The sequence below is a fragment of the Pseudophryne corroboree genome, chromosome 5 (assembly GCF_028390025.1).
Source record: "Pseudophryne corroboree isolate aPseCor3 chromosome 5, aPseCor3.hap2, whole genome shotgun sequence".
Classification (NCBI taxonomy): domain Eukaryota; kingdom Metazoa; phylum Chordata; class Amphibia; order Anura; family Myobatrachidae; genus Pseudophryne; species Pseudophryne corroboree.
This window is the reverse complement of record NC_086448.1, coordinates 665,602,161-665,625,224: the sequence shown is the minus strand read 5'-3', so window position 1 is coordinate 665,625,224 and position 23,064 is coordinate 665,602,161. Positions and strand designations below refer to the sequence as shown.

General features: G+C 48.4%; 1 protein-coding gene across 4 annotated transcripts in view; it reads left to right on the top strand.

The window, feature by feature from the left end:
- Positions 1 to 23,064, top strand: part of RB1CC1 (RB1 inducible coiled-coil 1) — a 397,988-nt gene that overhangs the window by 29,612 nt on the left and 345,312 nt on the right. For 3 of the 4 annotated variants that reach the window (XM_063923715.1, XM_063923717.1, XM_063923716.1), the window contains exon 2: positions 2,125 to 2,254. In XM_063923715.1, coding sequence (XP_063779785.1) covers positions 2,184 to 2,254 — 71 coding nt within the window. In that variant the 5' untranslated portion in view covers positions 2,125 to 2,183. Of the gene's footprint in view, positions 1 to 2,124; positions 2,255 to 23,064 lie in introns of those variants that run through there. The other variant, XM_063923718.1, reaches the window with a different exon arrangement.

The window sequence follows — 23,064 nt, the reverse complement described above, 5'->3', positions numbered from 1 at the left end:
AAAAAACTGGACAGATATTGCTCCAGGTCAAGGGACCCTCAGGCAATAGCTGCGGACGCTCTGGTAACACCGTGGGTGTACCGGTCAGTGTATGTGTTCCCTCCTCTTCCTCTCATACCAAAAGTACTGAGAATCATAAGAAGGAGAGGAGTAAAGACTATACTCGTGGCTCCGGATTGGCCAAGAAGGACTTGGTACCCGGAAATTCAAGAGATGCTCACGGAAGACCCGTGGCCTCTACCTCTAAGACAGGACCTGCTCCAGCAGGGACCATGTCTGTTCCAAGACTTATCGCGGCTGCGTTTGACGGCATGGCGGTTGAACGCCGGATCCTGAAGGAAAAAGGCATTCCGGATGAAGTCATCCCTACCCTGATCAAAGCCAGGAAGGATGTAACCGTACAACATTATCACCGTATTTGGCGTAAATATGTTGCGTGTTGCGAGGCCAGGAAGGCCCCTACGGAGGAATTTCAACTTGGTCGATTCCTGCATTTCCTGCAAACAGGACTGTCTATGGGCCTCAAATTAGGGTCCATTAAGGTTCAAATTTCGGCCCTGTTGATATTCTTCCAAAAAGAACTAGCTTCTGTTCCTGAAGTTCAGACGTTTGTCAAGGGAGTACTGCATATACAGCCTCCTTTTGTGCCTCCAGTGGCACCTTGGGATCTCAATGTAGTGTTGGGATTCCTAAAATCACATTGGTTTGAACCACTCACCACTGTGGACTTGAAATATCTCACATGGAAAGTGGTAATGCTGTTAGCCCTGGCTTCAGCCAGGCGTGTATCAGAATTGGCGGCTTTATCCTATAAAAGCCCTTACCTAATTTTTCATACGGACAGGGCAGAATTGAGGACTCGTCCTCAATTTCTCCCTAAGGTGGTTTCAGCATTTCACTTAAACCAACCTATTGTGGTGCCTGCGGCTACTAGGGACTTGGAGGATTCCAAGTTGCTGGACGTAGTCAGGGCCCTGAAAATATATGTTTCCAGGACGGCTGGAGTCAGAAAATCTGACTCGCTGTTTATCCTGTATGCACCCAACAAGCTGGGTGCTCCTGCTTCTAAGCAGACGATTGCTCGTTGGATTTGTAGTACAATTCAGCTTGCACATTCTGTGGCAGGCCTGCCACAGCCAAAATCTGTAAAAGCCCATTCCACACGGAAAGTGGGCTCATCTTGGGCGGCTGCCCGAGGGGTCTCGGCTTTACAACTTTGCCGACCAGCTACTTGGTCAGGGGCAAACACGTTTGCTAAATTCTACAAATTTGATACCCTGGCTGAGGAGGACCTGGAGTTCTCTCATTCGGTGCTGCAGAGTCATCCGCACTCTCCCGCCCGTTTGGGAGCTTTGGTATAATCCCCATGGTACTTTCGGAGTCCCCAGCATCCACTAGGACGTTAGAGAAAATAAGAATTTACTTACCGATAATTCTATTTCTCATAGTCCGTAGTGGATGCTGGGCGCCCATCCCAAGTGCGGATTGTCTGCATTACTTGTACATAGTTATTGTTACAAAAATCGGGTTATTGTTGTTGTGAGCCATCTTTTCAGAGGCTCCTTCTGTTATCATGCTGTTAACTGGGTTCAGATCACAAGTTGTACGGTGTGATTGGTGTGGCTGGTATGAGTCTTACCCGGGATTCAAAATCCTTCCTTATTGTGTACGCTCGTCCGGGCACAGTATCCTAAATGAGGCTTGGAGGAGGGTCATAGGGGGAGGAGCCAGTGCACACCAGCTAGTCCTAAAGCTTTTACTTTGTGCCCAGTCTCCTGCGGAGCCGCTATTCCCCATGGTCCTTTCGGAGTCCCCAGCATCCACTACGGACTATGAGAAATAGAATTATCGGTAAGTAAATTCTTATTTTTGATGGTAATCTCACCCAGTTATTGCACCAATTAATAGCAGATGTATAGGCCCCATTACTATGATAAACTAAATCCCTGATAGGTTTGTTTTAATCTTTCTTTTTCCTTTCACATTTTCGTCTGCTGTTGTTTTGAAAGTTCTAAAATGTGGTTGATGTCTAGTGTATTAGGCTCATGTGATTTATTTTTTTTCTTACTACAAGACAAATCTATCCCACGTGTAACATATCTCTTTTTTTCTTTTTCTCCACAGTTTCTAAATGAGCAGACCAAAGTGCAAAGCAGGGAGCAGAGGAACATAGAGCAGTCATCATGAAGTTGTATGTATTTCTGGTGAACACTGGAATCACCCTTACATTTGACACAGAGCTTGCAGTTCAAACGTAAGAATATTTAAAGATAAAAGACATTTATTATTTTCTTGGGTTCTTTTACAGATATGTACTCATACAAGATGTGGCTGTACTTGTAAAAAACAAACCATACTGCATGAGTTAAAAGGGAGTGGGGTAACATTGACTTTGGACTAGAACGGTCTTTTAAGTCTCACCCTTCTCGCACAGATAGTTTACTGTCACACAGTGTTCGAAGAAGTTGTGTTTTTCCCGTGCATCATAAAAATGCTTAGTTCAAAAGTAGAGCAATGTGTTCACTTAAAATTTTTAGGTAAACTGAACAAAATGCTCACCGAATCTGTCCGTATGCTTACAGAGGCTTACAAGGTAGATTGTACAGTATGTCATATGCACGTGTGTTTGAGTGGCACAAAAGATTTAGTGATGGTCTTGAGGATGTTGAAGATGATAAACTGTCCCACATCGAAAACAAAGAAAATGTGAAAAAAATTGTTCAAATTGACCGTCGACTCAGCATCCGAACGATAGCAGGAATGGTAAACATTGACAAAGAAACTGTTAGGCAAGTTTTGCATCAAGATTTTAACAAAAGATTGTGTTAAGATTGTTCCAAGTCTTCTCACTGTCGAGCAGACAGAAAATTGAAAGCGAATTCGCACAGACATTTTGTAACAAATTCAAGCAGATTTGCATTTTTTAGATAAATTTATTACCATTGACAAAACACGGATCTTCCAGTATGGTCCTGAGACAAAACACCAGTTCAAATTACAATGCTGGGGTGTGTAGATTCAGAAGGGGAGTACATAGAAGGGGAACGGAGTAACGGAGTTAAAATGTACTTAATATAATTAAACATAAATTATATATCAGTTTCGTTATTTTATAGCCACACCTCATACATTTAACCTCAATACTCCATACAGGAGGAGATACCTGGTGTGAGTGAGCTGTCAGGTGCAGAGCAACTCCGCTAACATCGGTCATCTTTTTTTTTGGAAAAAATGCTCCCTTAGTTACAACACGTTGTGACTAGGGTACAATGGGAGATTGTGCTGATTAATTTGATATTCAACACTTGTATATCTCTGAGCAACTAAGTCTGTATATATGAAGCACAACGGAACTTGGCATGGAAAAAAGCCACGACTGCTGCATTGTAGCATTTCGTATACAGACTCACACAGATAAACAAGTGTTGCATATTAATCAGCACGGTCATCTGGTGCGTCCTAGTCGCATCACATTGAGAATAATGGCGCATACACACGGTGCAACGGGCGTTATTGAGTATATTGTGTCAGAAGGCAAGAACCTCCGATATAGAGAATATCGACCCTGTCTGCACACACTATTTTTCCTTGTGATGCCAAACCCACGGGACCGCGCATCGGCATCGCAAGTGTTTACACACGGTGCAATATGCACTGTGTTTTCTACCGATATGGACTATTGCTGCAGCGGTGTACACTGGTATTCCACAGGGAATAACCTCGAGGTGCAGAGTTGGATCTTGAGCCGAGGCACCAAGAGGCTAAAGCTTTGACTGTTCCCAGGATGCACTGCACCGCCTCCTCTATAGCCCCGCCTCCAGGCACTGGAGCTCAGTTTGTAAGTTGGTGCCTACAGAGCAGGCAGCTAACAGGTGGGGCTGCGCTAGGCAGCCCTGAAAAGAGCTTTTTTTTAGAAGACTTCACGGACCGCAGCACTTTCTATGTCTTTATGACATGCTGTGCTGCGGCTCCATCACCTCCCTCAGCTGCGCTGCATACTCCCGCGGCCTGGTTCCTGGGTGCTTGCAGCGGAGACGCACCGGTTTTCAGGCACACCACCGCTGTCACTCTCCAGGATCGTGTGGCTGCACTAACGGGAGGAGGTAAGAGGGTCCCCCAGTTGGGACCCGCCGGTAAATCGCGATCCGGTCGCAGTCCCAGGAGACGGACCGCGCCGCTGGCATGGACACTGTGTCGCACAGGGACCCCACTATATCCACCAGGGCAAGGAGCACTGGTCGGATTTACTAAAATCCGTTTATAAAAGGATCCAAAGTACCCGGTGGTAAAGTCCAGCAGAGGGGATAAGGCGCTGACCTGTAGCCCCTCCCCCAGCTCCAGGCGCCATTTACTGCTGGTGTTCCCGCCCTGGAGCTGCAGTTCTCTCTCCCTCACTCCCTGACTGAGATTTTGGCGCCATTACATAGCTGGGCTGATCTCCGGAACTGCTGGGCACTGTCTTTTCTGTAAATCCGCCTGTATCATCAGCACTGTGCATTTACAGACACTTACAGTAAGTATTCTACATGTCATTTTAGACAGTGTTAGTTAAGAACAAGTGTACTGCTATCTGAATATTTAGTGCAAGTATTCTGTCATATACATCCAGTGTTTACTGTGCATTGTTATATCTGTATACATACATACTTATATGTAATTTACTAGTCCAGTGCAGTTTTATTGTTTATATGTAATAATTCCTGCATTGTACCTGTGACTGAGTGTGCCTGTAGCTGTGTGGATTCCTTTCTTGTGTATCACACGTTTTGCTATCACTATATTCTGTACCCTGGGAAACGAAGTGCGTCAGGATCTCATATAATATATAGTGCTACACAGGGTATACTGTTTGTTTCTCTATCGTCCTAAGTGGATGCTGGGGTTCCTGAAAGGACCATGGGGAATAGCGGCTCCGCAGGAGACAGGGCACAAAAGTAAAGCTTTTACAGGTCAGGTGGTGTGTACTGGCTCCTCCCCCTATGACCCTCCTCCCGACTCCAGTTAGATTTTTGTGCCCGGCCGAGAAGGGTGCAATTCTAGGTGGCTCTCATAAAGAGCTGCTTAGAGAGTTTAGCTTAGGTTTTTTTATTTTACAGTGATTCCTGCTGGCAACAGGATCACTGCAACGAGGGACAGAGGGGAGAAGAAGTGAACTCACCTGCGTGCAGGATGGATTGGCTTCTTGGCTACTGGACATGAAGCTCCAGAGGGACGATCACAGGTACAGCCTGGATGGTCACCGGAGCCACGCCGCCGGCCCCCTCACAGATGCTGAAGCAAGAAGAGGTCCAGAATCGGCGGCTGAAGACTCCTGCAGTCTTCTTAAGGTAGCGCACAGCACTGCAGCTGTGCGCCATTTTCCTCTCAGCACACTTCACACGGCAGTCACTGAGGGTGCAGGGCGCTGGGAGGGGGGCGCCCTGGGAGGCAAATGAAAACCTTTAAAAAGGCTAAAAATACCTCACATATAGCCCCAGAGGCTATATGGAGATATTTACCCCTGCCTAAATGTACTAAATAGCGGGAGACGAGCCCGCCGGAAAAGGGGCGGGGCCTATCTCCTCAGCACACGGCGCCATTTTCTGTCACAGCTCCGCTGGTCAGGAAGGCTCCCAGGTCTCTCCCCTGCACTGCACTACAGAAACAGGGTATAACAGAGAGGGGGGGCAAAATAAATGGCAATATATCAATATAAAAGCAGCTATAAGGGAGCACTTAATCATAAGGCTATCCCTGTCATATATAGCGCTTTTTGGTGTGTGCTGGCAGACTCTCCCTCTGTCTCCCCAAAGGGCTAGTGGGTCCTGTCTTCGTATAGAGCATTCCCTGTGTGTCTGCTGTGTGTCGGTACGTGTGTGTCGACATGTATGAGGACGTTATTGGTGTGGAGGCGGAGCAATTGCCAAATATGAGGATGTCACCTCCTAGGGGGTCGACACCAGAATGGATGCCTTTATTTGTGGAATTACGGGATAGCGTCAACTCGCTTAAGCAGTCGTTTGCCGACATGAGGCGGCCGGACACTCAATTAGTGCCTGTCCAGGCGCCTCAAACACCGTCAGGGGCTGTAAAACGCCCCTTGCCTCAGTCGGTCGACACAGACCCAGACACAGGCACTGATTCCGGTGGTGAAGGTGACGAATCAACCGTATTTTCCAGTAGGGCCACACGTTATATGATTTTGGCAATAAAGGAGATGTTACATTTAGCTGATACTACAGGTACCACTAAACAGGGTATTATGTGGGGTGTGAAAAAACTACCAGTAGTTTTTACCGAATCAGAAGAATTAAATGACGTGTGTGATGAAGCGTGGGGTGCCCCGATAAAAAACTGCTAATTTCAAAGAAGTTATTGGCTTTATACCCTTTCCCGCCAGAGGTTAGGGAGCGCTGGGAAACACCTCCTAGGGTGGACAAAGCGCTAACACGCTTATCAAAACAAGTGGCGTTACCCTCTCCTGAGACGGCCGCACTTAAAGATCCATCAGATAGGAGGATGGAAAATATCCAAAAAGGTATATACACACATGCAGGTGTTATACTACGACCAGCTATTGCGACTGCCTGGATGTGCAGTGCTGGGGTAGTTTGGTCAGAGTCCCTGATCGAAAATATTGATACCCTGGACGGGGACAATATTTTACTGTCGTTAGAACAAATAAAGGATGCATTTCTTTATATGCGTGATGCACAGAGAGATATCTGCACACTGGCATCACGGGTAAGTGCTATGTCCATTTCGGCCAGAAGAGCTTTATGGACACGACAGTGGACAGGCGATGCGTAGAGGAGTTATTTGGGGTCGGTCTATCGGATTTGGTGGCCACGGCTACGGCCGGGAAATCCACCTTTCTACCTCAAGTCACTCCCCAACAGAAAAAGGCACCGACTTTTCAACCGCAGCCTTTTCGTTCCTTTAAAAATAAGAGAGCAAAGGGCTATTCATATCTGCCACGAGGCAGAGGACGAGGGAAGAGACAGCAACAGGCAGCTCCTTCCCAGGAACAGAAGCCCTCCCCGGCTTCTACAAAAGCCTCAGCATGACGCTGGGGCTTCGCAAGCGGACTTGGGGGCGGTAGGCGGTCGTCTCAAAAATTACAGCGCGCAGTGGGCTCACTCGCAGGTAAATCCCTGGATCCTGCAGATAATATCTCAGTGGTACAGGTTGAAATTAGAGACAGAGCCACCTCGCCGTTTCCTGAAGTCGGCTTTACCAACGTCCCCCTCAGAAAGGGAGACGGTTTTGGAAGCCATTCACAAGCTGTATTCTCAGCAGGTGATAGTCAAGGTACCTCTTCTACAACAAGGGAAGGGGTATTATTCCACTCTTTTTGTGGTACCGAAGCCGGATGGCTCGGTACGGCCTATTCTAAATCTGAAGTCCTTGAACCTGTACATAAAGAAGTTCAAGTTCAAGATGGAGTCACTCAGAGCAGTGATAGCGAACCTGGAAGAAGGGGACTTTATGGTATCCTTGGACATCAAGGATGCGTATCTCCACGTTCCAATTACCCCTCACACCAGGGGTACCTCAGGTTCGTTGTACAAAACTGTCACTATCAGTTTCAGACGCTGCCGTTTGGTTTGTCCACGGCACCTCGGGTCTTTACAAAGGTAATGGCCGAGATAATATTTCTTCTTCGAAGAAAAGGCGTATTAATTATCCCATACTTGGACGATCTCCTAATAAGGACAAGGTCCAGAGAACAGCTAGAGATGGGTTTAGCACTATCTCAAGAGGTGCTAAAGCAGCACGGATGGATTCTGAATATTCCAAAATCCCAATTAATGCCGACAACTCGTCTGATGTTCCTGGGGATGATTCTGGACACAGTTCAGAAAAAGGTTTTTCTTCCCGAAGAAAAAGCCAAGGAGTTATCTGACCTGGTCAGGAACCTCCTAAAACCAGGAAAGGTGTCTGTACATCAATGCACAAGAGTCCTGGGAAAAAATGGTAGCTTCTTACGAAGCAATCCCTTTCGGCAGATTCCATGCAAAGGGATCTGTTGGACAAATGGTCAGGGTCGCATCTTCAGATGCACCTGCGGATAACCCTGTCGCCGAGGACAAGGGTATCCCTTCTGTGGTGGTTGCAGGAGGCTCATCTATTGGAGGGCCGCAGATTCGGCATGCAGGATTGGATCCTGGTGACCACGGATGCCAGCCTGAGAGGCTGGGGAGCAGTCACACAGGGAAGAAATTTCCAGGGAGTGTGGTCGAGCCTGAAAAAGTCTCTTCACATAAGCATTCTGGAACTAAGAGCAATCTACAATGCTCTAAGCCAGGCGGAACCTCTGCTTCAAGGAAGACCGGTGTTGATCCAGTCGGACAACATCACGGCAGTCGCCCATGTAAACAGACAGGGCGGCACAAGAAACAGAATGGCAGAGGCTGCCAGGATCCTTCGCTGGGCGGAGAATCACGTGATAGCACTGTCAGCAGTATTCATCCCGGGCGTGGACAACTGGGAAGCAGACTTCCTCAGCAGACACGACCTTCACCCGGGAGAGTGGGTACTTCATCCAGAAGTTTTCCACATGCTATTAAACCGTTGGGTAAAACCAATGGTGGACATGATGGCGTCTTGCCTCAACAAGACACTGGACAGTTATTGCGCCAGGTCAAGAGATCCGCAGGCAATAGCTGTGGATGCGTTGGTAACACTTTGGGTGTACCAGTCCGTATATGTGTTTCCTCCTCTGCCTCTCATACCAAAGGTATTGAGGATTATACGGCAAAGAGGAGTAAGACTAGTGGCTCCGGATTGGCCAAGAAGGACTTGGTACCCGGAACTTCAAGAGATGGTCACGGACGATCCGTGGCCTCTACTTCTGAGAAGGGACCTGCTTCAGCAGGGTCCTTGTCTTTTTCAAGACTTACCGCGGCTGCGTTTGACGGCATGGCGTTTGAATGCCAGATCCTAAAAGGAAAAGGCATTCCAGAAGAAGTCATTCCTACCTTGATAAAGGCAAGGAAGGAAGTCACCGCGAAGCATTATCGCCGTATTTGGCGAAAATATGTTGCGTGGTGCGAGCAGCGGAGTGCTCCGATGGAACTGGGTCGTTTTCCTACATTTCCTGCAATCAGGATTGTCTATGGGTCTCAAATTGGGATCTATTAAGGTTCAAATTTCGGCCCTATCAATATTCTTCCAAAAAGAATTGGCCTCAGTCCCTGAGGTCCAGATTTTTATCAAAGGAGTACTGCATATACAGCCTCCTGTGGTGCCTAAGGTGGCACCGTGGGATCTAAATGTAGTTTTAGATTTCCTCAAATCCAATTGGTTTGAACCACTAAAGAATGTGGATTTGAAATATCTCACATGGAAAGTGACTATGTTACTGGCCCTGGCTTCGGCCGGGAGAGTATCTGAACTGGCGGCTTTGTTTTATAAAAGCCCTTATTTAATTTTCCATTCGACATAGGGCAGAGCTGCGGACGCGTCCGCATTTTCTCCCTAAGGTGGTATCAGCGTTTCACCTGAACCAGCCTATTGTAGTGCCTGCGGCTACAGACGACTTGAAGGACTCCAAGTTGTTGGACGTTGTCAGAGCCTTAAAAATATACATTTAAAGGACGGCTGGAGTCAGAAAATCTGACTCGCTGTTTATACTGTATGCACCCAACAAGTTGGGTGCACCTGCTTCTAAGCAGTCGATTGCTCGTTGGATTTGTAACAAAATTCAACTTGTACATTCTGTGGCAGGCCTGCCACAGCCTAAATCTGTTGAGGCCCATTCCGCAAGGAAGGTGGGCTCATCTTGGGCGGCTGCCCGAGGGGTCTCGGCATTACAACTCTGCCGAGCAGCTACGTGGTCAGGGGAGAACACGTTTGTAAATTTTTACAAATTTGATACCCTGGCAAAGGAGGACCTGGAGTTCTCTCATTCGGTGCTGCAGAGTCATCCGCACTCTCCCGCCCGTTTGGGAGCTTTGGTATAATCCCCATGGTCCTTTCAGGAACCCCAGCATCCACTTAGGACGATAGAGAAAATAAGAATTTACTTACCGATAATTCTATTTCTCGGAGTCCGTAGTGGATGCTGGGCGCCCATCCCAAGTGCGGATTATCTGCAATACTTGTACATAGTTATTGTTAACTAATTCGGGTTATTGTTTAGGAAGCCATCGTTCAGAGGCTCCTCTGTTATCATACTGTTAACTGGGTTTAGATCACAAGTTGTACGGTGTGATTGGTGTGGCTGGTATGAGTCTTACCCGGGATTCAAAATCCTCCCTTATTGTGTACGCTCGTCCGGGCACAGTACCTAACTGGAGTCGGGAGGAGGGTCATAGGGGGAGGAGCCAGTACACACCACCTGACCTGTAAAAGCTTTACTTTTGTGCCCTGTCTCCTGCGGAGCCGCTATTCCCCATGGTCCTTTCAGGAACCCCAGCATCCACTACGGACTCCGAGAAATAGAATTATCGGTAAGTAAATTCTTATTATTTCTCACTGTGTTTTTCAGTCACCCCACACCGCTTAAATCCTCTGTTTGTGCACTGTGTATACTGTCACCAAACACAGGGAATTATTTACTGGTTTTTGTGTTTGTCTGTCTATATTGTACTATTACGCCCTAAGGCTACATCCCATACAATGTCTGCTACACAGGGTGGGACATCCGTGGACGCTCCTGCATCATGCAGTGCTGTCGTCACGGATTCACCAGTGGGGGAAGTGTTAGCTGCTGGTTCAGGCGCTGGGTGTCATACATCTCCCAGTCCGCCTGCGGCACCTGTGGCCAATCAGGACCCACCTTGGGCAGCTTTTTCAGATATGCTGACTATGCTTGTAATGCGTCTTACGCCCCCTGTGGGGCCTCCTGTGCCATTACAGCCACATATTTCCCTGTAGTCAATCCGCCATGGGCGGATACTCTGCCTACCCAGTTACAGCAATTAAATCAGCCTTTGGTTAGACAAAAGTCCACCCCACGCCCCTCGGAGATTCAAGGGGTCCTCTAAAAGGGTAATTTCTCTGACGTCCTAGTGGATGCTGGGAACTCCGTAAGGACCATGGGGAATAGCGGCTCCGCAGGAGACTGGGCACAACTAAAGAAAGCTTTATGACTACCTGGTGTGCACTGGCTCCTCCCTCTATGACCCTCCTCCAGACCTCAGTTAGAATTTTGTGCCCGGCCGAGCTGGATGCACACTAGGGGCTCTCCTGAGCTCTTAGAAAAGAAAGTTATATTTAGGTTTTTTATTTTCAGTGAGATCTGCTGGCAACAGACTCACTGCTACGAGGGACTTAGGGGAGAGAAGCGGACCTACCTGCTTGCAGCTAGCTTGGGCTTCTTAGGCTACTGGACACCATTAGCTCCAGAGGGATCGAACACAGGCCCAGCCTCGGTCGTCCGGTCCCGGAGCCGCGCCGCCGTCCCCCTTGCAAAGCCAGAAGCAAGAAGATGTTCCTGAAAATCGGCGGCAGAAGACTTCGGTCTTCATTAAGGTAGCGCACAGCACTGCAGCTGTGCGCCATTGCTCCCCATGCACACCACACACTCCGGTCACTGATGGGTGCAGGGCGCTGGGGGGGGCGCCCTGGGGCTGCAATAAGAGTACCTTACTGGCAAAATAACACATAATATAGTTATTAAGACTATATATGTGTAAAATCCCCTGCCATATGTTCCATAAAAAAGCGGGAGAAGCCCGCCGAGAAAGGGGCGGGGCTATCTCCCTCAGCATACTGGCGCCATTTCCTCTCACAGCTCCGCTGGAAGGACGCTCCCAAGGCTCACCCCTGCAGTTTCCAGACTTCATAGGGTAAAAAAGAGAGGGGGGGGCACTAAATTTAGGCGCAGTATCTGTATATTAATAGCAGCTATAAGGGAAAAATCACTGTATGTATAGTGTGAATCCCTACATTATATATAGCGCTCTGGTGTGTGCTGGCATACTCTCTCTCTGTCTCCCCAAAGGACTTTGTGGGGTCCTGTCCTCAGTCAGAGCATTCCCTGTGTGTGTGCGGTGTGTCGGTACGGCTGTGTCGACATGTTTGATGAGGAGGCTTATGTGGAGGCGGAGCAGGTGCTGATAAATGTGATGTCACCCCCTGCGGGGTCGACACCTGAGTGGATGGATATGTTGAAGGAATTACGTGACAGTGTCAACTCCTTACATAAAAGGTTTGACGACATAGCAGATGTGGGACAGCCGGCTTCTCAGCTCGTGCCTGCCCAGACGTCTCAAAAGCCATCAGGGGCTCTAAAACGCCCGCTACCTCAGATGGCAGACACAGATGTCGACACGGATACTGACTCCAGTGTCGACGATGATGAGACTAGTGTACATTCCAATAGAGCCACCCGTTACATGATTACGGCAATGAAAAATGTGTTGCATATTTCTGATATTACCCCAGGTACCACAAAAAAGGGTATTATGTTTGGGGAGAAAAAACTGCCAGTGGTTTTTCCCCCTTCTGATGAATTAAATGAAGTGTGTGAAGAAGCGTGGGCTTCCCCCGATAAGAAACTGGTAATTTCTAAAAAGTTACTAATGGCGTACCCTTTCCCGCCAGAGGACAGGTCACGTTGGGAGACATCCCCTAGGGTGGATAAAGCGCTCACACGTCTGTCAAAGAAGGTGGCACTACCGTCTCCGGACACGGCCGCCTTAAAGGAACCTGCAGATAGAAAGCAGGAGGCTATCCTGAAGTCTGTATATACACACTCAGGCATTATACTGAGACCAGCTATTGCTTCAGCATGGATGTGCAGTACTGCAGCTGCGTGGTCAGATTCCCTGTCAGAAAACATTGATACCTTAGACAGGGACACTATATTGCTAACCGTAGAGCACATTAAAGACGCAGTCTTATACATGAGAGATGCACAGAGGGATATTTGCCGGCTGGCATCTCATTTAAAATAAACGCAATGTCCATTTCTGCCAGGAGAGGATTGTGGACTCGGCAGTGGACAGGTGATGCTGATTCTAAAAGGCACATGGAAGTTTTGCCTTACAAGGGTGAGGAGTTGTTTGGGGATGGTCTCTCGGACCTCGTTTCCACAGCTACAGCTGGGAAATCAGCATTTTTACCCCATGTTCCCTCACAGCCAAAGAAAGCACCGTATTATCAGAGGCAGAGGTAGGGGGAAAAAGCTGCAGCATACAGCCAGTTCCCATGAACAAAAGTCCTCCCCCGCTTCCTCTAAGTCCACCGCATGACGCTGGGGCTCCACAGGCGGAGCCAGGTACGGTGGGGGCCCGTCTCAAGAACTTCAGCGACCAGTGGGCTCGCTCACGGGTGGATCCCTGGATTCTACAGGTAGTATCTCAGGGGTACAAGCTGGAATTCGAGACGTCTCCCCCTCGCCGTTTCCTCAAATCTGCCTTGCCGACGGCTCCCTCGGACAGGGAGGCAGTGCTGGAGGCAATTCACAAGCTGTATTCGCAGCAGGTGATAGCCAAGGTACCCCTCCTTCAACAGGGACGGAGTTACTATTCCACAATGTTTGTGGTACCGAAACCGGACGGTTCGGTGAGACCCATCTTAATTTTGAAATCCTTGAACACTTATATACGAAGGTTCAAGTTCAAAATGGAATCGCTCAGGGCGGTTATTGCAAGCCTGGACGAAGGGGATTTCATGGTATCACTGGACATCAAGGATGCTTACCTGCATGTCCCCATTTACCCCCCTCACCAGGAGTACCTCAGATTTGTGGTACAGGACTGTCATTACCAATTCCAGACGTTGCCGTTTGGTCTGTCCACGGCACCGAGGGTATTTACCAAGGTAATGGCAGAGATGATGATACTCCTTCGAAAAAAGAGAGTTATAATTATCCCGTACTTGGACGATCTCCTTATAAAGGCGAGGTCCAGGGAACAGTTGGTTATCGGAGTAGCACTAGCTCGGGCAGTGCTACAACAGCACGGCTGGATCCTGAACATTCCGAAGTCGCAGCTGGTTCCTACAACGCGTCTACTGTTCCTGGGGATGGTTCTCGACACAGAACAGAAAAAAGTGTTTCTCCCGGAGGAGAAGGCCAAGGAGTTGTCATCTCTAGTCAGAGACCTCCTAAAACCAAAACAGGTGTCGGTGCACCACTGCACGCGAGTCCTGGGAAAGATGGTGGCTTCTTACGAAGCAATTCCATTCGGAAGGTTCCATGCAAGGATCTTTCAGTGGGATCTGTTGGACAAGTGGTCCGGATCGCATCTTCAGATACATCGGCTGATAACCCTGTCTCCGAGGGCCAGGGTGTCACTGCTGTGGTGGCTGCAAAGTGCTCATCTTCTAGAGGGCCGCAGATTCGGCATACAGGATTGGGTCCTGGTGACCACGGATGCCAGCCTTCGAGGTTGGGGGGCAGTCACATAGGGAAGAAATTTCCAAGGACAATGGTCAAGTCAGGAGACTTCCCTACACATAAATATTCTGGAACTAAGGGCCATTTACAATGCCCTAAGTCAGGCAAGACCCCTGCTTCAACACCAGCCGGTGCTGATCCAGTCAGACAACATCACGGCGGTCGCCCATGTAAACCGACAGGGCGGCACAAGAAGCAGGATGGCGATGGCAGAAGCCACAAGGATTCTCCGATGGGCGGAAAATCATGTGTTAGCACTATCAGCAGTGTTCATTCCCGGAGTGGACAACTGGGAAGCAGACTTTCTCAGCAGACACGACCTCCACCCGGGAGAGTGGGGACTTCATCCAGAAGTCTTCCAAATGATTGTACAACATTGGGAAAGGCCACAGGTGGACATGATGGCGTCCCGCCTCAACAAAAAGCTAAAAAGATATTGCGCCAGGTCAAGGGACCCTCAGGCGATAGCTGTGGACGCTCTGGTAACACCGTGGGTGTACCAGTCGGTGTATGTGTTCCCTCCTCTGCCTCTCATACCCAAGGTACTGAGAATAATAAGAAGGAGAGGAGTAAGAACTATACTCATTGTTCCAGATTGGCCAAGAAGAGCTTGGTACCCAGAACTTCAAGAAATGATCTCAGAGGACCCATGGCCTCTGCCGCTCAGACAGGACCTGCTGCAGCAGGGGCCCTGTCTGTTCCAAGACTTACCGCGGCTGCGTTTGACGGCATGGCGGTTGAACGCCGGATCCTGAAGGAAAAGGGCATTCCGGAGGAAGTTATCCCTACGCTAATTAAAGCTAGGAAAGAAGTGACCGCAAACCATTATCACCGCATATGGCGGAAATATGTTGCGTGGTGTGAGGCCAGGAAGGCCCCAACGGAGGAATTTCAGTTAGGTCGATTTCTGCACTTCCTACAGTCAGGGTTGACTATGGGCCTAAAATTGGGTTCCATTAAGGTCCAGATTTCGGCTCTATCGATTTTCTTCCAAAAAGAACTGGCTTCACTACCTGAAGTTCAGACATTTGTTAAGGGAGTGCTGCATATTCAGCCCCCTTTTGTGCCCCCAGTGGCACCTTGGGATCTCAACGTGGTGTTGGATTTCCTAAAGTCGCATTGGTTTGAACCACTTAAAACCGTGGAACTAAAATATCTCACGTGGAAAGTGGTCATGCTGTTGGCCTTGGCTTCGGCCAGGCGTGTGTCAGAATTGGCGGCTTTGTCTTGTAAAAGCCCTTATCTGATTTTCCATATGGATAGGGCGGAATTGAGGACTCGTCCCCAATTTCTCCCAAAGGTGGTTTCAGCGTTTCATTTGAACCAGCCTATTGTGGTGCCTGCGGCTACTCGTGACCTGGAGGACTCCAAGTTGCTGGACGTAGTCCGGGCCCTAAAAATCTATGTTTCCAGGATAGCTGGAGTCAGAAAGACTGACTCGCTATTTATCCTGCATGCGCCCAACAAGTTGGGTGCGCCTGCTTCAAAGCGGACTATTGCTCGCTGGATCTGTAGCACGATTCAACTTGCACATTCTGCGGCTGGACTGCCGCATCCTAAATCTGTAAAAGCCCATTCTACGAGGAAGGTGGGCTCTTCTTGGGCGGCTGCCCGAGGGGTCTCGGCTTTACAACTTTGCCGAGCAGCTACTTGGTCGGGGTCAAACACATTTGCTAAATTCTACAAGTTTGATACCCTGGCTAAGGAGGACCTAGAGTTCGCTCATTCGGTGCTGCAGAGTCATCCGCACTCTCCCGCCCGTTTGGGAGCTTTGGTATAATCCCCATGGTCCTTACGGAGTTCCCAGCATCCACTAGGACGTCAGAGAAAATAAGATTTTACTCACCGGTAAATCTATTTCTCGTAGTCCGTAGTGGATGCTGGGCGCCCGTCCCAAGTGCGGATTGTCTGCAATACTTGTATATAGTTATTGTTTAACTAAAGGGTTATTGTTGAGCCATCTGTTGAGAGGCTCAGTTATATTTCATACTGTTAACTGGGTATAGTATCACGAGTTATACGGTGTGATTGGTGTGGCTGGTATGAGTCTTACCCGGGATTCAAAATCCTTTCCTTATTGTGTCAGCTCTTCCGGGCACAGTATCCTAACTGAGGTCTGGAGGAGAGTCATAGAGGGAGGAGCCAGTGCACACCAGGTAGTCCTAAAGCTTTCTTTAGTTGTGCCCAGTGTCCTGCGGAGCCGCTATTCCCCATGGTCCTTACGGAGTTCCCAGCATCCACTACGGACTACGAGAAATAGATTTACCGGTGAGTAAAATCTTATTTTCTTCCTCACAATCCACTAATATTTCGGATAATTCTTCCGATGAGGATGGGGAATATACTGATCTGTCAGACACTGATACAGTTGCTTCTGATGAGGAATCTACAACCCAGGTCGATGTTCCTGACCTTGTGAAGACTATCAAGCTGATTATCCAGATTCATGATGACATTGAGCCTCCTGTTATGTCTAAGAAACCGGATAAGTTTAAGCATCAATAGGTTGCTAAAGTAGTTTTACCACATTCTGACCTTTTAATTGACATACGTCAGGAATCCTGGTCATCCCCAGGAAATACATTTTCCCTGTCTAAAAAGATGCTAGCTCGTTATCCTATCCCTGGGGAGTTGAGTAACAAGTGGGAAACTCCACTGCCGGTGGACTCTCATGTTGCCCGTCTTGTGGTGTCATGTACTGAAGGAACCGACAGATAAGCGCGTGGAGGGATGCCTGAAGTCTATTTACACTCTTACCGGTGCTGTACATAGACCCACTATGGTGGCCTATTGGGCGACAAAAGAAATTGAAGTATGGGTTCAGGCAATTGAGGATGAGCTACATCAGGATTTTCCTGACACTGTCAGACAATATTTGTCGTATATTACCACAGCCTCTCACTATATTCAGGTGGCGGCCTCTGATGCAGGGGTCATGGCGGCCAAGGCTTCTACTACGTCTATCCTGGCTCTCCGGATTCTGTGATTGAGGTCCTGGAAAGTGGACCTGGACTCTAAAAAGACCTTGGAGATGCTTCCTTTCAAGGGAGACATACTATTTGGGGAGGATCTGAACAAGATTGTGACTGACTTGGCGAAGGCCAAGACTGCATTTCTCCCAAGTACTAATACTTTTGCTCAGAAGGCTAAGAGTACAACTTTTCGTTCCTTTCGAAATCCAAGTAAAGCAAAAGGTCAGGCTTACCCGAGACAGGCTCGTACTTCCAAAACCGCTAATTCCAAATCTAAACAATCCTGGGCCGCCCGTCAGCCTGCTTCTAAACAAGACAAGCCTGCTGCATGATGAGGCGGGCCTCCCCCTGGGGGGACCCCAGGGTGGGAGGCCGACTTCTGCAGTTCGCCCAGGCCTGGTTAAAGACCACTTCAGACACCTGGGTGCGGGAAGTTATTACTCACGGGTACGCAATCTCTTTCAAGAGACGTCCCCCTCGCCAGTTCTGTTCAACGGTTTTCCCTTCAGATCCGTTGAAAGCCCAAGCTCTACACCTGGTTGTACAATCCCACCTGGAAACAGGAGTGGTAGTACCGGTACCTCTGTCCCAGAGAGGCAGGGGATACTATTCGACCCTGTTTCTAGTTTCGAAACCTAATGGGTCTTTCCGGCCTATCCGCAACCTCAAATCATTGAACAAATTTGTAAGAGTGTCCAAATTCCGTATGGAAACCATGCACTCTATTGTGCTGGCCATGGAACCCGAGGACTATATGTTATCCCTGGACATACAGGATGCTTATCTGCACATACCTATTGCCATTTCGCATCAGCAATATCTGCGGTTTGCTATTGGCAACCTTCATTTTCAATTCCAGGCTCTGCCATTTGGACTGGCCATGGCACCTCGGATTTTCACCAAGGTAATGGCCGTGATGACTGCTTTCCTCCGTCGTCAGGGAATCAGGATCCTGCCATATCTGGACGACTTGGTGATTCTGGCGAATTCCCAAGGCGTCCTCCTCAGTCAACTGGAGATGTCGGTCCAATTCTTTCAAGCCCGCGGGTGGCTCATCAATTGGAAAAAGTCCTCGCTGGTCCCTGCTCGGAGCATGGTGCACCTGGGGACGCTGCTGACACACACAGCCAAAGACTGTTTCTGTCTCTGGAGAAGGTCCTGAAACTTCAGGACAAGATCAGATGCTTCCTCTCTCGCCAGAGAGTGTCGATACACTCGGCGATGCAAGTACTAGGCCTCATGGTGTCGGCTTTCGACATGCTAGAGTACGCTCAATTTCATTCCCTCTGCAGAGGTTAATCCTTTCCAAATGGGACGGCCTGCCTCATCGGATCAGGTCTCAAATGATCTCCTTGACTCTGGAGGTTCGTCTGTCACTGAGGTGGTGGCTACAGGACCAACAGTTGAGCAGGGGCCGTCCCTTCTGAATCTCCCAACTGGGTCCTCCTGACAACGGATGCCAGTCTGCGAGGTTGGGGCGTGGTGTTGGAGCAACACTCTCTCCAGGGTCAGTGTACCAGGGAGGAATCTCACCTCTCGATAAACATTCTGGAATTGCGGGCAGTGTTCAGTGCGTTGACACTGGCCCTTCCTCTGGTACAGAACAGGCCTGTTCAAGTACAAGCAGACAATGATTGTGGCACTCGAAGCTGCATGGCAATGGTGGAAGTGTCAAAAATCCTACAATGGGCGGAATGCCATCTGCCAGCCATATAGGCAGTGTTCATTCTGGGAGTCCTCAACTGGGAAGTAGACTTCCTCAGTCGTCAGGACATGCACGCCGGAGAGTGGAGTCTTCCTCCCAAAGTCTTTCAATTCCTAGTGAACAAGTGGGGCCTACCAGCTATAGACCTGATGGCGTCTTGACACAATCACAAGGTTCCGGTCTTCGGAGCAAGGACAAGGGATCCTCAAGCAGCGTTCGTGGACGCACTGGCAATTCCATTGCACTTTCGGCTGCCATATGTATTCCCTTCAGTGTCACTCCTGCCCATGGTAATAAGGAAGTTCAAGCAAGAAGGAGGAATACTACTTGTAGTCGCTCCAGCGTGGCCCAGACGGCATTGGTTCTCAGACCTGCAGGGTTTATCGATCAAGCGTCCTCTCCTACTTCCTCAACGCCCAGACCTCCTCGTTCAGTGCCCTTGTGTCTACCCGGACCTTGCCAGACTGGCTTTGACGGCGTGGCTCTTGAAGCATCACTCCTGAGTGCAAAAGGATTCTCTGAGGCAGTCATTCAAACTATGTTGAAAGCCCGTAAACCAGCTTCGGCTCGGATTTATTATAGGTCTGGAATTCTTACTTCACATGGTGTGCTGCTAAGAATTATGATACATATACTTTTGGCTTTTCTGCAACAAGGCCTAGACTTGGGCCTTCGTCTGGCCTCCCTTAAGGTTCATATATCTGCCTTGTCGGTGTGGTTTCAGAGAAAAATTGTGTCTTCCTGACGTTCACACTTTTACTCAGGGTGTTCTACGGATTCAGCCTCCCTATGTCCCTCCTGTGGCTCCATGGGATCTGTCTCTTGTCTTAAATGCCCTGCAAGAGTCTCCATTTGAACCTCTTGATTCTGTGGACCTTGAATGCCTTACGCTTAAGGTCGTTTTTCTGTTGGCTTTTGCCTCTGCTAGGAGGGTGTTGGACGCTTTGTCCTTTCGTCCGCCCTTTCTGATTTTTCACCATGACAGGGCAGTTCTTCGAACTCGCCCAGGTTATTTTCCTAAGTTGGTATCATCTTTTCACCTTAACCAGGAGATTGTGGTTCTGGCCTTCATCTCTTCTGGTTTGTCCTCCAAAGAGTGGTCTTAGGATGTGGTACCGGCTTTCCGTATTTATGTGGAAAGGACTGCCTCTATTAGGAGGTCAGATTCCCTTTTCGTACTTTTTGGTTTTCACAAACGCGGCTGGCCTGCGAATAAGCCTTCCTTGGCCAGATGGATTAGAATGGTGATTGCACAAGCCTATGCGCAAGCTTGGCTCACAGCTCCTGCTGTTATCAAAGCACATCCTACTCGGTCTGTTGGACCTTCTTGGGTGGCCCGCCGTGGCGCGCCCGCAGAACAATTGTGCAAGGTGGCTACGTGGTCCTCAGTGAACACGTTCATCAGGTTCTATGCCTTTGATACTTCTGCCTCCCAGGATGCTTCCTTTGGACGCCGGGTTCTTGTGCCCACTACAATGCATCCCCTCCCATGAGGAACTGCTTTAGGACATCCCCGATGTTATTTCCTATGGAATACCAGTGTACCCCGCTGCAGAAAAGGAGATTTATGGTAGAATTCTTTCTGTGAGGTACACTGTGAGGTACACTGGATTCCACAGAGCGCCCACCCTGACACACTTAGCTTCTTTGGGTTTGTATGACATTAGCCGCTAGTCCCTTCTCCTGTCGCGAGATGTGGTTCTATGTGACTAAAATCTGCCGTCTCTCTTACCTGCTACTGCATTAGACTGGTTAACAAAACTGACCTCCAGTGCCTGGAGGCAGGGCTATAGAGGAGGCGGTGCAGTGCATCCTGGGAACAGTCAAAGATTTAGCCTACACCCCAATGTTATTCCCTGTGGAATCCAGTGTACCTCGCAGAAAGAGATTTAACAATGGTAAGTCTACCATAAATCTCCTTTATAGATCATATCAGTGGAAATATTGCACCGTGTGTGGGTCCCTTAAAATGCTTTTTTTGCAAAAAAGACGTCCGATGCCAGCGAGTCAATACTGGCAATACTGTCCTACATTGTAGCAGCCAAAGCTTTTTTCCAATACAAGTTCTGTTCTGTCCCGTATACAGTCTCAGTCACACACAATATACAAGTGCCACATATCAAATTATTCAGCACAGTCCCCTCGTGTGTCCAAGCCACATTGCATTTGAATAAGAGCCTTTTCAGCAAGAAAAGATGCCCAAAGGGACATGGTGGCTCACACATGCTGTGCATCTCGCACTGCATGGCATAATGATGCTAGATGTATGAGGACGCATCTCTCGAATGCATAACCAGTGCTTGTCTGCTGTCAAACCATTGGAGCTTGTGTAAGGTTATCAGCCCTCTTCTTAATTGATGATAGCGCAGCAAAGTGTAATCTGGTTTGTCTGCCTTGTGTATGACAGTCCTGAGGTGTAGCCAGTATTTTACATGGCTGTACAGTCTACAGTGTCTGCTCATGAGACCTAAGCAGAAACATTGTTATTTGTGTTGGAGAGGCCCTTGCATGCCTAGGACAATAAGTTCAATAAAATTAATTTACAGTGATTGTTTTTTATAGTGTAGATAAACTATTATGTTAAACTAGGGCAACATACATAGTTTTGTTTTCTCTTTCCTTGAATGTCAGAACGGCCAATGAAGTAAAGGGGGTGCATAAGAAACATTTGATTAACCACATATAGGTCCTCAAAGATAAGTATGGAGAAGTGATCCTTAGGGTGTGTACACACGGTGAGATCCTTGCTATGCCCGATTTTTACTTGCGATTTCTCTTGAACTCCCCGGAGCCCAGATACCACAGATTTTGACTAACTTTTCTTGAGATATGAACTATGTGTGCTTACGATTTTGGCTTATATGAGATGTCATTGACATGTGAGATGAACTAGATAGTACACCGACCTAGCAAGGATTGACTTGCCTGCACAGTCTGTCTTTTCTTGCGATGCCGAACTGGCGAGACCGTGCATCGGGATCGAATCGGGATCGCAAGGTGACTTTCACCTTGCGATCTGCACTAACTTTTCTTGCGATTTTGGCTATATAGTCAAAATCGAAAGAAAATATCTCACCGTGTGTACACACCCTTAGACTTTTCGGTTATGAGATGATTTACCACTTCTGTTAATGCAGTCTCAGTGGAGTTTTGGGGAGTGACAAGTGTAAGAGTGAGATATACAGTTGTACTGAAGCCTTCAAGTAATTTGAAGTATTTTTAATATTGGTGCATTCAGCTTGTTTAAAGGATAATAGAAGTGTGATATTGGACAGAAATAGGTTTAAGAGATGTACTGGAGGTGGTATGCGGTGGGATAGAGTGAGAAGAGAAATAAGGAGGAATTTGAGTTGTTTCATGGTGAGATAATGGGATGTGTGCAGGACTTTGTTCTTGGCTACTGGAGAGAGTAATACCCCTTTCACACCTCACAAATAACCCGGTATCGACCGGAAAATTGCACATATTGCCGGGTCGACACGGGTCGCTGTGCGGTGTGAAAGGGGCCATGTCGAATTCCCGGGTCGCCTGTAATTCAACCAGGGATTAAAAAAGGGCTATTCCTGGGTTAAATACCGGGTCAGGTGCGGTGTGAACGGGTTGCCGGGTCGTTGCGACCCGGGACCCGTTCACTACATAGGGAGAGGCGGTGCGGATATGATCTCATCTCCGAACACCGCCTCCGCCCCCGATGATGTCGCGGTCCCCATCCCTGATGGCAACCCGACCCGGCATATTGCCTGGTCAGGGAAGCCAGTGTTAGTGTCCAATATCGGGTCACACCCGGGAAGGATCCGTTTCCAATTCCTGGGTACGACCTGGCATTTGTGATGTGAAAGCGGTATTAATGACCGCAATGTGCAGGTGGTATGATTTGGAAAGTGAAAGTAGGATGCCTGCTCCCAGACTGTCTGTTTCTGGCAGTAAGAGTATGGCTGGGTGGAGAGTCCCCCATAGTAGAGAGGTGCAGGAGTGTCAGAGCAGGTAAACCTGTTTTATGTACTGGCACGGAGGTTGATTGATTTTGAAATAAATAGATCATGGGTGGTGTAAGTTTG